The sequence below is a fragment of the Calidris pugnax genome, unplaced genomic scaffold (genome assembly GCF_001431845.1).
Source record: "Calidris pugnax isolate Ruff unplaced genomic scaffold, ASM143184v1 scaffold206, whole genome shotgun sequence".
Classification (NCBI taxonomy): Eukaryota; Metazoa; Chordata; class Aves; order Charadriiformes; family Scolopacidae; genus Calidris; species Calidris pugnax.
Window position 1 is genome coordinate 34,797 of NW_015090957.1, and position 13,068 is coordinate 47,864.

The window sequence follows — 13,068 nt, forward strand, 5'->3', positions numbered from 1 at the left end:
CCAAGATTTTTGCCTCCACTCAGGCTGTGGGATCTGTGAGTTGCTGCTTGTTTTATTGTCACCACAGATCCTTCTCCTCCTCCTCCTCTTCCTCCCCTGCCCAGGGGAGCCGAGCTGCATCCCCAGGGGGAGTTCTCCTTCCAGTTTTTAAGGCAAAGACACCCCTGGGTGGGTGACGGGTGGGCAGGAGCTTGGGGATGCTGCCACCTCGTTTTCTTCATTCCCGAAATTCTGCCGAGGTGATGAAAAACTGATTGGGAGAGAAAAAGTGAATGTTGTTTAGCGGATTCTTTTTTTCATTATAACTTTCCTGTAGGATGCTGTTCTCTGGCCACGGCCTCTTGTCTCGCTCTTTACGGCTTGTAAGAGCGGCGCAATTAACTGGGGGGAACTTACTCATCTCTGTGATTTATCGAGGCCCTGGGGGTGATGCTCGCTCTTTACTCGTGGGGATTTCGAAGGAATCTGAAGGGCTTTTATTTTCAGGCGTGTTTGCGAACAGTCCTTCTCCTGAGGATTACGAGTGGCTTCCCGGGGGGGTTGAGTGAAGGATTTTTGAAGGGTTTTTATTTTCAGGCGTGTTTGCGAACAGCCCTTCTCCCGGGGATTACGAGTGGCTTCCCGGGGGGGTTGAGGAGCTCATTTCATGCTGGAAAACGGAGCTGGCGAGGCCAGGAGCTCAACGAGTCCCAGGAAACCCACACCCTGGGCTTTCAGGAAGGTTTTTCTGGCTGCTGATGGAGACGGAGAGCAGAGGGGCTGGGATCCCTGCCCTGGCTGCATAAGCCGCCCTGAATAGGATTTAAAAATCACAGCCTGCTCCGTTTCCCCCGGTTCTTTCAGCTTGCCAAGCTCTTGCCGACTCGGGCAGGGGGTGATAAGGGAGAGGTTTGATGGGATGGGGATCAGCCGTTCCACTTGCACGTTGATCCTTTGAATTTAAGGCTGGGGTGGCATTTGCCAAGGGGGATGGGTCCTGCTGTGTGGAATCGACTGCTCCGGGCAGAGCTGAGGGTTCTCAGAAAATAGATATATGGAGAGCACTGGAGCAAAGACCCAACGTTCAGTGCTGTGGGCAGTGGCAGAAGGTGATTTTGGAGTGGAGAAAGTGGACAAACCCAGATTTCAAACCCAGGGAAAGCTGAGCAGCTTCCCAGGTGAGTCCAGTCACCTTTAGTTTCCCAACTTTGGTGTAATTTGGGAGTTTCCTCCCCTCTGATCACACACAGCAGCATCCGTGGTACCTGAGCACCGAGTCTGGGGCTGGAGCCCTCTCTGTTAATGACCTTTAATGACCTGATTGCTAACACTTTCCCCCCCCCACTGCTGTGTAATCCCCCCAGGAGTCTCGGCAGTGACCCTCCAGCACGGTTATCGCTTTGCAGGTGGCGGTTTTGAAGCTTTTTTTCCCCTCTTTTCTCAGAAAACCAGCAGAGAGGAGAGCTCCGTGGCGGGAGTGCTGCCCAGGGAGAGGTTTGCAGCTGATGCCCAGGTTGGCACAGGATTAGTCTGATCCCCGGGTAATGCCTTATCAGGATCAAGCGTCTTGAATTGTAAAGCCCAGGAAGCCCGAGAGAGGCAAAATCCCTTTGTTTAGGTTAAATAGAAGCTGAGATTGGTCATGTTTTTCTTCCTTTGTTCTGCAACTCAGCAGAGAGAAGCTGAATTAACACCCCAGCCTGGCGTCTTCACCGGGCGAGCTCGCCAGCTAACGGGGTTCTGTGGGACCACCAGTTCTCCCAGCTCCATCACCGGTTTCAAGAGGGGCTGACAACAGCTCCAGCCACTGAAAAACCCTCTCCGATGTGGAAAGGTTTCCTGTGGGATGTGCCTCCCACCCTCTTTCACATCCCAAGCTGGGGGGCTTTTGCCTTGCCCTCCACGGGGTGGTGGCCACCGTAGATCCTTCAGTCACTCAGGGTCTTCCGGGGCTGTGCCCCTCTCTGCCTTTGCTGCTGGTAGAGCCAGAAATCACCCAGGGCTCTTTATTTTTCGTGCTGATGCCTGAGCTTTCAGGGGGTGAGAGATCTGCTCTCCCACACCCATCCTCACTGACCTCCTGTCCCCACCATCCATTTGCAGGGCCTTCAGCGCAGCGCATCTCTGAGCGGTTGACATAGAAACATTAACCTTTCTGGTTTTTGTGTCTTTTCCTCCACCTGAAGAAGCCACTCGGGCTATTTATAATTTGCCTACGTGCAGAATTCCTGAGAGAGGGGCTGCAGCCGGAGGGCTGAGCTGGCTGTGAGTGGGGGCAAACTGGCAGCAGGCGTTTTCTGTTCGTTTTCCGTGGAAATCCCTGTGTCTCTGCCTGATTTCCCACAAAAAGGAGGCGGTTTGGGCTTTGACATCTTCTTTGAAAGGGGCTGAACCTGCGTTATTGAAGAGCTGTGGTTATTGTGTGATCTTGGCAGGCTTTTCTAAATGAAATATTCAGAACCAATCTCAGCAATGGGCTGAGTGCGTCACACGGCGTCTGCTCTGCAGAATTTGAGGCTTCCCCGGGCTCAGCAGGGACCTGGGAAGTGCTGGGGTCTCTGCTGCTTCTGGACCACGTGTGACACCAGTCGCTTGGCTGTGAGTTCGTGTGGGATGCTCGGGTCAGCAGCCCGGTGGTCTTACTGGTCCTGCCCCAGCCCTTGTGTCACAGAATCACAGAATGATACGGGGTTGGCGTTTTCTGTTCGTTTTCCGTGGAAATCCCTGTGTCTCTGCCTGATTTCCCACAAAAAGGAGGCGGTTTGGGCTTTGACATCTTCTTTGAAAGGGGCTGAACCTGCGTTATTGAAGAGCTGTGGTTATTGTGTGATCTTGGCAGGCTTTTCTAAATGAAATATTCAGAACCAATCTCAGCAATGGGCTGAGTGCGTCACACGGCGTCTGCTCTGCAGAATTTGAGGCTTCCCCGGGCTCAGCAGGGACCTGGGAAGTGCTGGGGTCTCTGCTGCTTCTGGACCACGTGTGACACCAGTCGCTTGGCTGTGAGTTCGTGTGGGATGCTCGGGTCAGCAGCCCGGTGGTCTTACTGGTCCTGCCCCAGCCCTTGTGTCACAGAATCACAGAATGATACGGGGTTGGAAGGGACCCCTGGAAATCATCTCCTCCAACCCCCGGCCACAGCAGGTCCACCCAGAGCAGGTCCCACAGGAACGTGTCCAGGGGGGTTTGAATGTCTCCAGAGAAGGAGACTCCACCACCTCCCTGGGCAGCTTCTTCCAGGGCTCTGCCACCCTCACAGGAAAGAAGTTCCTCCTCATGTTTAGATGGAACTTCTTATGGTCAAGTTTGTGCCCGTTTCCTCTTGTCCTGTCCCTGGGCACCACTGAAAAAAGACCAGCCCCTTCCTCCTGACACCCACCCTTGAAGTATTTATAGGTGTTGATCAGATCCCCCCTCAGCCTTCTCTTCTCCAGACTGAACAGCCCCAAGACTCTCATCCTGTCCTCATCAGAGAGATGCTCCAGGCCCCTCATCATCTTCATAGCCCTCTGCTGTCCCCTCTCCAGCAGTTCCCTGTCCTTCTGGAACTGGGGAGCCCAGAACTGGTCCCAGTGCTCCAGCTGGGGCCTCCCCAGGGCAGAGCAGAGGGGCAGGATGACCTCCCTCCACCTGCTGGTCTTGATGCCCCTTCTTGATGCCCCCCAGGATGCCATTGGCCTTCTTGGCCACAAGGGCCCATTGCTGGCTCATGGGCATCCTGTTGTCCACCAGGACTCCCAGGTCTTTCTCCTCAGAGCTGCTCTCCAGCAGGTCAACCCCAGCCTGTCCTGGTGTAGGGGGTTATCCCTCCCCAGGAGCAGCACCTGCACTCGCCCTGGTTGAATTTCTTGTGCCCTTTTGTGGGAAGTGGGGACCTGGAGAAGCCTGTGGCCGGAGGCTGTGGTGTCACCTCCTCCTCTCCGTGCTGGTGAACATCTCCACCGGGCTGCAGCTTCCACTGCCTCTCCCTCTCCGAACAAGCAGTTCACTACGCACCATCTGTTGATTTTAATTCCCCATAATTTGTTTCCATGTCTGTGCGATTTGTACTTTCATTAATTGTGCTGCTGTTTCCTACTCGGGGAGACTTGCCTTGCAGCGGGGAAATCGGTGTGGTTTTTTTTCCCCCTCTGTCAAAAGCTGTTTTGGTTATTCACACAAATTAGCTCTTCTGTCCTTTGATTTTTTGCTCTCTGGGCCAGTCTTGCTTGAAAAGAAATCTTTGGGAAGAGCGGAGCCAGACCCATTTGTGCAGGATTTTGTTACATCCTCGGGGCCGTACGGAGCACAGCTATTAAATGGCTATAAAAAGGTTTTCTTCCCAAATTTGCTTACTCGCCTGTGGAGAGGAGACCTTGAAGCATCCCAATCGCAGCCCCCCCGGCTCTGCTCCTGCCCCTGAGGCTCCCCAGCTCCTGGGTAGTGGTGGGGCATGAGGTGCACTTTGCACAAGAGCTTTGCACAAGAGCGTGATCTCTCCTGGGGCTGGCGTGTGCCTCGGCTCCTCTGGCTGGTTCTCTAGGAGGAGTTATCACCCAGGCGTGGTGGTTTAGGGACAATTTGGAGTCTCCTTGTCCCGTAGCCACGTACGGGGGGGTCTTTTTCCCTCTCTCCATCCCGAGCCCCGGGTCAGGGCTCGGAGGAGTCGTCGAGTGTTTCAGCTCCCCCCGCTCAGCCTGGACTCGAGGATGCAAATGCTGTGATTATCCGAGTTAGTGCTGCTTTTTATGGTTCTGTTTCCAAGGCAACTGGAAATTCAGAAGACCACAAACACACGCACGGTGGTCCTCTCCTCCTGCACCCTTATCCTCCCGTAGCACAGGTGAACACTCCTGGTGACACCTTCAACCCGTTGGGATGCTCATCCGAACGGCCCCCGCCGTCCCCTCGCGGGGTCATCGCCTCCTTTGAAGGCTGTAAAACCCAACCAGTTCCACAAACAGCTTTGGGTTTGTTCTTGGAATGGGTTTTCCAACCCCCTCCACCTTGCTCAGAGGGGAGCAATATCAAAAACAAAAATGGGGATTCACAACAAAGGGGAAAAAAGTGGGTTGGTTTTTTTTGATGCCTCCTGAAAATAAGATTATTTCATTTCTGGGAGGGAGGATGGAGCTGTGGTGGGAGGGAAAGTTTGAGCAAGGGCAGGAGGGGAGCAGGAAGGAGGGAGCAGTTTATCCCTGAGGAGCTGCAGGGAGGAGGCCGGGGGGGGATCCAGGTCTCCCGTCCCCACTGCCCCCCCGGGAAGGCTCCTCGGCTGGTTTTCTTTGGGGTTTATGGGAATAACCACCATCTAAAATTACAGGATTAGCTGTAATCTAAAATAATCCACAAGATGGGAATTTTCTCCTGGAGTTTGGAGAAACTCCCTTTCTGCTGTGGGACACTGTCTGTCCAGGTGCTGGGCTGGGATTTGGGCACAGGGAGACCAGAATTGGGGGGGTGTCATTGCGGGGATCCCCGTCCTGGTTTAGCTCAGCTCCCGGAGGTTGGGGTTTGGTTCTTCTGCAGCCCCCCCTGGTACCTGTTTGTCTGCACCTCGCAGGGGTGGCTTCTCTGCAGAGTTTTAACCCGCCAGAATCCTTTTGAGCAGATTTTGGTGTTTTGTGCTGCTGTTGCTCTTTATTAAAACAGCATTTCGGGTGGGGGGGAGTGGGATCTTTTCCCCTCCAGCGCCCTCATAAATAGAGAAATCTCTCCTCTCTCCTTCCTCAGAAACTGTTAATTTGGGGTCGAGTGGGGAATTACCCTGGGCAGCCTGGCAGGCTCTTGCACTGAGCTGAGATTAAATGAATTTAGATTAAAATGAGAAGGGTAATGACCTGCCCGGAGCCCTGCTCTCCTGCTCATGCCGGTCTTTGCCCCATTGAAGCGCAGAAGGAGGGACGGTCCTGGGGCTGTTGTGGGGTTTGACCTGACTGTTGGTTGTTTTTTTTTTTCCTTCCTATTTCAGAGGGTCTGGCAGTGGGAGTTGGATTCGGGGCTGTTGGAAAATCAGCGTCTGCCACCTTCCAAAGCGCCAGGTGAGTCCCAACATCACTCACTCCTGCTCTGTGGGCATTGGGGGGGGGGAGTTGGTGCTGGAGGAGCTGCCTGGGCTCTGGAAGAGCTGCTGGCACCTCTTGGTGGCTGCTTGGCCAAACGGCACCCTCCTGCCGAGCTCCTCGACCTGCCCTTTCCAAAGGCTTTTCTTCTTCTGGTTGAATTTTACCCTCGTGGCACAGCAGGTCCCCATCGCCCCGCGTGTGCCAGAGCCACGCTGTGGGTCCTGCCCTGTCCAGCCTGTGAATAAGGCTGTGTCCAGCCTTATGGCTTCAAGTTGCGCCAGGGGAAGGTCAGGTTGGATATTAGGAAACATTTCTTTACTGAAAGGGTTGTCAGGCATTGGAATGGACTGCCCAGGGAGGTGGTGGAGTCACCATCCCTGGAGGGATTTAAGAAACGTGTAGACATGGCTCTTCCGGGCATGCTCTAGTGCCCAAGATTATTGGTTTGTGGTGGGATGTTGTGTGGGGGGGTGATGGTTTTGGTTTGGATGTTGTTTTGTGTTTAGGTGGTTGGAGGTGGGGTTTTTTTGGGGGGTTTTTGTTGTTTTTTTGTTGTTTTGTTTTTTTGTTTGTTTTTTTTTGTGGTTGGACTCGATGATCTCTGAGGTCCCTTCCAACCACTACGATTCTGTGATTCTGTAATAACCCACCTTCAGGGCTGGAGGTTGGAGGTGCCAGGTTGTCTCAGCCACCGTGGTCCCGCCGGAGGATCCGTGGGGTCCCGGGGCTGGGTTTGGAGCCCTCCAGCTTGTCCAGCCCTTTCTGTGACCGTGAGGACCCTGCAAAGACACGAGCAAAACCTTTGGTACCTGATGCCCTCTTACATCCTGCCCTGCGCTCTTTGTTGGCAGCAGATGCCATCCAGGCTCGTGGGGAGAAAAACGGGATACACCAGCTCTAGACACCACATTTCTCTAACCTTTTGAAAGAAAAGGCTCTTCAAAAAGTCCACAGAGGCTCTAGAGATGCTTGAACAAAAGGACTTTTTTTTTTTTTCCCTTTCGTCAGCTGCTCAGTAGAAGCTAAGAAGCCAGAAGCAGCTGGTTCTTTCTCTGTATTTACAACGGCATTAATCATGTTAGATGAAAGGTGGAGTCTGTACCGTGAAAATACCGATGCAAATTTAGTCAGCTGCAAAAGGAGGCAAAATAACTTCGTTGCCACCGATCTGTCTGTGGCTGTCACCCCCGGGCAGCCCAAAAACCGCTCGGTTGTAGCCGCTCCGCCGTGAAACCGGTTGGAAATGGGGAAGAGTAAAACTCGAGGTGACTCATTCCTGTTCTGTGGGCTTAAAAAATAGTGCTGGGATTATACTTGAGGTGAGGCAATGTGAGAAATCGAGCTGAGGGGAAAGCCAAGCTCAGCTCCTGGGGGACGCCGCAGTCATGATCCCCCTCGTGCCTGTTATTTTGAAATAGGGTTTTAATGAAGCCGCTGCGTGACGGGGTTTTCCTCCTCCCTTCTGCTCCCCCCAGGTGTGACTAAGGGTGTTCGTGCCTGGCTGGGGTGAGCTGCCTTTTGGGAAGGCTCATTCCTCCAAACCCTGCGTCGGGCACGAGTGTTGATGAAGGATCCAAGGTGCAGGGAGCCCGAGCTAAAGACATGGATGCCTGGAGTAGCTCCCCGTGGCTGGTGGATGTCCCCAGGGCCGGCTGTCACTTGCCCACGCTACCAGAGGACCTTCCTTGTGCTCGGTGAATCGATGCCTGGGGAACCTTGATGGGTTGATGTAGTGCTGGGAGGTATGGTTTAGTGATGGTGTTGCTTTTTGGGTGTCTATTTTTGTCAAAGTGAGGTTGACGGTTGGACAAGATGATCTTTAAGGTCCCTTCCAACCTAGAAGATTGATTCTGTGATTCTGCATTGCTCCCGGAGCGGGGAAGGAGCCTGAATTCCTTCCAGCTCTCTGCGGGGTCCTGGTGAGACACGGCCCTGCTGGATCCCCAAGGGCTGTTTTCGGAGCCACGGGCTTTGCAGATAAGCAGCGTGTTTGCGGAGAGACCCCAGAGCATCTCAAGGTCCCTGCCTGCCCCGTCCATCCTGCCCCGTCCATCCATCACCATCCCAAGTGCTTTGTTTTTAGTGCCGTGATGCTCCCCAGTTTGTTTGGGGGAGTTAATACCCCCTCCCTGATACCCCGCAGGGTTAGTGATGGGGTTTTGGCAGTGTTGTTAGGTTGATAGTTGGACTTGATGATTTTTTTAATTGCTTATTTCTTTTTTCTTTTTTTTTTTTTTGTCAGAGATAGGTTGATGGTTGGACTAGATGATCTTTAAGGTCCCTTCCAACCTAGACAATTCTATGATTCTGTGATTCTATGATCTGGAGGGTCCCTTCCAGCCGAGACAATCCTATGATTCTATGAAATCCCAGTGGCTGGGGGGTTTCTCGGTGCTGCCCACCTGATGGATGGGTGCTGTGGGGCATGGCGAAGGACTGTTTTTGGGCCAGCTCTACTGCAGAGATGGGGCTGGCTGGGAGCCACTGTGGCCAGTAAGGACCAGCACGGATGGCTTAAGCAGGCAAAGACTCACAGATGATGGTCTGATTCATTGGGATGCTTTGAGGTTTGGCTGAAAACCGAATAAAGGAGGGTTTGGGAGCAGCGTGGGCTTCTCGCCTTTTAAAACACCCGGTGCTTTGTGTGTGTGTGCATCCTCTCTGCCATTCCCTGGCTCTCTGTGCTCCAGTAGGCTCCTGCCCCTTATGTCTGGGCTTGCAGGATCCCCCTTCCCTCCACCCCAGATCCCCGGAGCATCTCGGAGCTTTCTGCCAGGTCCCTGCCCACTCTCCTCCGCGTTTCTTTGCTGCCACCGGGTGTGCAGGCTCCGTTCCTGCCATCTGGCTCCTCCACAGCTTCTCTCTCCCAGGGCTTGCTCTTGGGATTCCAGCCCTTCTCCTGGCGAGTTGTTTCATTTATGGCTTGTAGTGTGGCAGCCGGGGCCGGGGGGGAAACCCCGCTTTATTTGGCCTGTCTGGGGATGCTGGTGATGCTGCATCCCTGCTGCAGAGCATCCCTTCCTCCATCCCTCCCTGCTGAGGAGCGCAGCATCCCTCTCTCCATCCCTTCCTGCTGCAGGACCACGATTCTCCTGCCCAGTTCCTCACTGGGATGAAAGGCTGGGAAGGTCCCAGGGGCTGGAAATAGCGGCTCAGGACAAAGCTGCTGTGGTGACAGAGGAGGAGTGAGACCCAGAGCAAGCGTGTGCCCGGGGTGGGGGAGCAGAGCCCCCCTGCAGAGGAGCTGTGCCCGGTGTGGGGTGTGCGGGGAGCCCCAGGAGGGGGGAATGTCCCCTCCAGATGTGAGCAGGGAGGCATGAGCTGCTGCTGGCTGCCTTCCAGGCAGGAAGGTAAAGAGAAGGGCAGCCATGTCTTAAAAAAGCTGTTTTACCTCCCCCTCCTTTGCAGGCTGTAGCGTTGGGGAGGGGGGGAGGAAACCCTCTCCACCTTGTGAGGCTGATTTAACGGGAACCAGATGGGGCTGGAGCTGCTGAGATCAGGAGGGGCTGAATTTGTGCTTCCCTGGGCTGCTCTGGGGATGCCGAGTGGGCAGGGACACCTGGGGGTTCCCCCTCCTCCTGCTCCCCCCCCCCCACACTGTCCCTCCCGTGCCCCTTTGGGGTTTGGTTTGGGCTTTGTCCCCATCACAGAGGGGGTGTGAGCCCCACGGTGCAGCCTTGGGCAGCAGAGACAGAGCATCCTCCAAGGATAGGAGTCCTGGAGGGGACAGGGGTCCCCAGGGACTGGAGCTGGGGGCCTGGATGTCCTCTCTCCTCCCTTCTGCTCCCTTGCCCTCACCATCCTTCTCGTGGCCATTTGCAGTTTGGTTCAGGCTTTGTCCCCATCACAGAGGGGGTGTGAGCCCCACGGTGCAGCCCCGGGCAGGGATACAGCATCCTTCGAGGATGGGGGTCCTGGGGGTAACGGGGGTCCCCAGGGACCAGAGCTGCGGTCTTTTCTGGTCACAAGGGACGATATGTGCCAGAAAATAAAATATATTAAAAAAAAAAAAAAAAGATAAGTTCAACTGCAGCAGCATTTTGAGGTCCTGGGTAATTGGTGAGGGCTGAGTTGGGCAGAGGGCTCATTTAATTTTAATTTCAGTGTGGAGAGCCATCTCCAGTCCGAGCTCCCACCCAGGAGGGTGCTCCCGCAGCCCGGTGGCTTTGCCCTGGGATCCCTCCAGCATCGGATGGGGGATTCCTGCCTCCTCAGAAAAAGCATCCTTCTCCTTTGCCGAGGGTTTGCTGGGCTGGTTTCACTCCATAACTCCCTGGGTGATGGTTTGAATGGCCCAGGACGGTGCCCCCATCCCCACATTTCCCTTCTAGTCTGCATTTTTGGTGCTGGCTGCTCTCTGTGCTCCCCGTGGTCCCGACACGGATGGGGCAGAGCTGCTTCTCTGCTTCCTCCATGGAAAACAGAGGTGAATTAGGGCAGTGTGGACCCGGCTGTTACAGGGAATACCTTGGTTGGTTGTAGGCAAGAAACATTCACAAGTCTGACTTGGACTGGAAAGACAGAATAGAACAGGGATGGGAATTTTTCTGTACTCACCATCCCCCAAAACGGTGCATTTTTAGTTCCAAATCCATCCCTGTTACAGGGTTAGGAAGCTCATGTCCCTGCTGGGGGCTGGAAAGTAGAGGTGTCCGGGATGTCAGTGCTCTGGGCTGAAAGTCCCACACCGGGAGGTTTCTGCAGAGCAAGAGCTGTCCCCATCCCCATTCCCATTCCTGTTCCCATCCCCGTTCCCATCCTTGTCCCCGTTTTCATCCCCATCCCCGTTCCCATTCCCGTTCCCTGCTCCTCTCCCATCTGACACTAGGTGGTAACATCCATGCTCCGATCAGCCTGGTCTGGGCAGATTTGGGGCTGGTTCATGGTGTCCCGTGGCTGTAGGGCGAGTTCTGGAGGGAGCGGGACTCCCAAACGTGTTTTTTTGGCTGGAAAAATGCCGCGGGGGGGCAGCTCTTTGAGACGAGCAAGAACATTCAAAGAAGTGAAAACAATGTCGAGTGAAACGCTGTAAATTACTTTGAGCAGATGAGATACATACATATATATATATATATATATAAAAGGGACTATGAGTTTGGAAAATAAAGTGGAATGTTTGGTTAAGCCACGGGTGGTCTGAGCACCGGGTCCTCGTAGGATGCTGCGGGTGCCAATAATTGAGAGAGGTTAGAAATGGTGCAGGCAAGTTTTTTGGCAAACCTCAGCCTTAGGATGAAGGCGGGTACATTTGGGGTGGGGTGGGGGCAGTAGAGCTTCAGCTGCTGCCTCTGGTTTAAAGCAGAGGGAACTGGGGGGTTCTGCTCTCGGTGGTGACGGCAGCGTTCCCTGCACGGCTGGGGAGCGATTTGGGGGGTTCACATGGATCCCCTTTGGCAGCTGCAGAGGTCAGAGGGTGAGGGGGTGGCAGGGGAACCCCTCGGTGCCCGGGCAGGGAGAGGTGTCACCCCCACAGCACCCTCTTTTCTTGGGTTGGGACCCTCCTGGGTGAGGTGGACCCCCCCCCCTGCAGTGCTGCCTCCAGCTCTGGGGCCACCAACAGCAGAGGGACATGGAGCTGTTGGAGTGGGGCCGGGGGGGGCTATGGAGATGCTGGGAGGGCTGGAGCCCCTCTGCTGTGGGGACAGGCTGAGAGAATTGGGGTTGTTCAGCCTAGAGAAGGGAAGGCTCCAGGGAGACCTTATGGCCCCATCCTGTACATGAAAGGGCTACAGGAGAGATGGGGAAGGACTCTTGCTCAGGGAGTGCTGCGATAGGATCAGGGGGTGTTTGGTGTGAGGGTGGTGAGAGCCTGGCCCAGGTTGCCCAGAGAAGCTGTGGCTGCCCCATCCCTGGAGGGGTTCAAGGCCAGGTTGGAGGGGGCTTGGAGCAACCTGGGCTGGTGGGAGGTGTCCCTGCCCAGGGCAGGGGGTGGTCTCTTCCAACCCAAACCATTCTGTGACTCTATGACCTGCACCTGTGAGCTTTTCTCACCTAAATCCCAAGCTCCTGGTGCAGGGACCGATTCCTTCTCCCCATCCTCAGCACCCGGATCCCACTGGAGACTTCGCTGCATCCTCTCTGCAAACTGCAGGTGATGTTTTGTCCGGGCTCTGAGCCTTTCCTCCTCTCCAGGGGCAGGGAAGGGGGGAAAAGCGCATGTTTTTACGGGTATAATGTTTAATTTGTCCTTGCCCTGGGGGGGGCTATGGAGATGCTGGGAGGGCTGGAGCCCCTCTGCTGTGGGGACAGGCTGAGAGAGTTGGGGGGTTCAGCCTGGAGAAGAGAAGGCTCCGGGGAGACCTTAGAGCCCCTTCCTGTCCCTAAAGGGGCTCCAGGAGAGATGGGGAGGGACTCTGGATCAGGGAGGGGAGCCATAGGACGAGGGGAAATGGTTTTAACCTGAAAGAGGGGAGATTTAATGAGATTTTAGGAAGAACTTGTTTGGTGTGAGGGTGGTGAGAGCCTGGCCCAGGTTGGCCAGAGAAGCTATGGCTGCCCCATCCCTGGAGGGGTTCAAGGGCAGGTTGGAGGGGGCTTGGAGCAACCTGGGCTGGTGGGAGGTGTCCCTGCCCAGGGCAGGGGGTGGAATGAGATGATATTTAAGATCCCTTCCCACCCAAACCATTCTGTGACTCTATGACCTGCACCTGTGAGCTTTTCTCACCTAAAACCCAAACTCCTGGTGCAGGGACCGGTTCCTTCTCCTCTTCCTCAGCACCTGGATCCCACCGGAGACTTCGCCGCATCCTCTCTGCAAACTGCAGGTGATGTTTTGTCCGGGCTCTGAGCCTTTCCTCCTTTCCGGGGGCAGGGAAGGGGGGAAAAGCACACGTTTTTGTGGGTATAATGTTTAATTTGTCCTTGCCCTCCCCTGGCACGACTCCACTCCCCAAGTCTCTTGGTGCTGAGGGACCATCGCTCCCCCCAGCAGCCCACCTGCCCCACTATCTCCCCAGTGAAAGCTCCCAGTTAGAGCAGCTGGAGAGCGGGTGCGAGGCTGGAAGTGATGTAAACAGATATATTATTATTTTATCCCCCCCCCCCC

The 13,068-nt window shown here is 54.9% G+C and overlaps 1 protein-coding gene across 1 annotated transcript in view; it reads left to right on the forward strand.

The window, feature by feature from the left end:
- LOC106893896 (zinc transporter ZIP11-like) overlaps nt 1-13,068 on the forward strand; it is a gene marked incomplete at its 5' end in the record, with an annotated part of 65,005 nt that overhangs the window by 25,204 nt on the left and 26,733 nt on the right. The window contains one exon of the mRNA XM_014952191.1: nt 5,930-5,999. Coding sequence (XP_014807677.1) covers nt 5,930-5,999 — 70 coding nt within the window. The remainder of the gene's footprint in view (nt 1-5,929; nt 6,000-13,068) is intronic.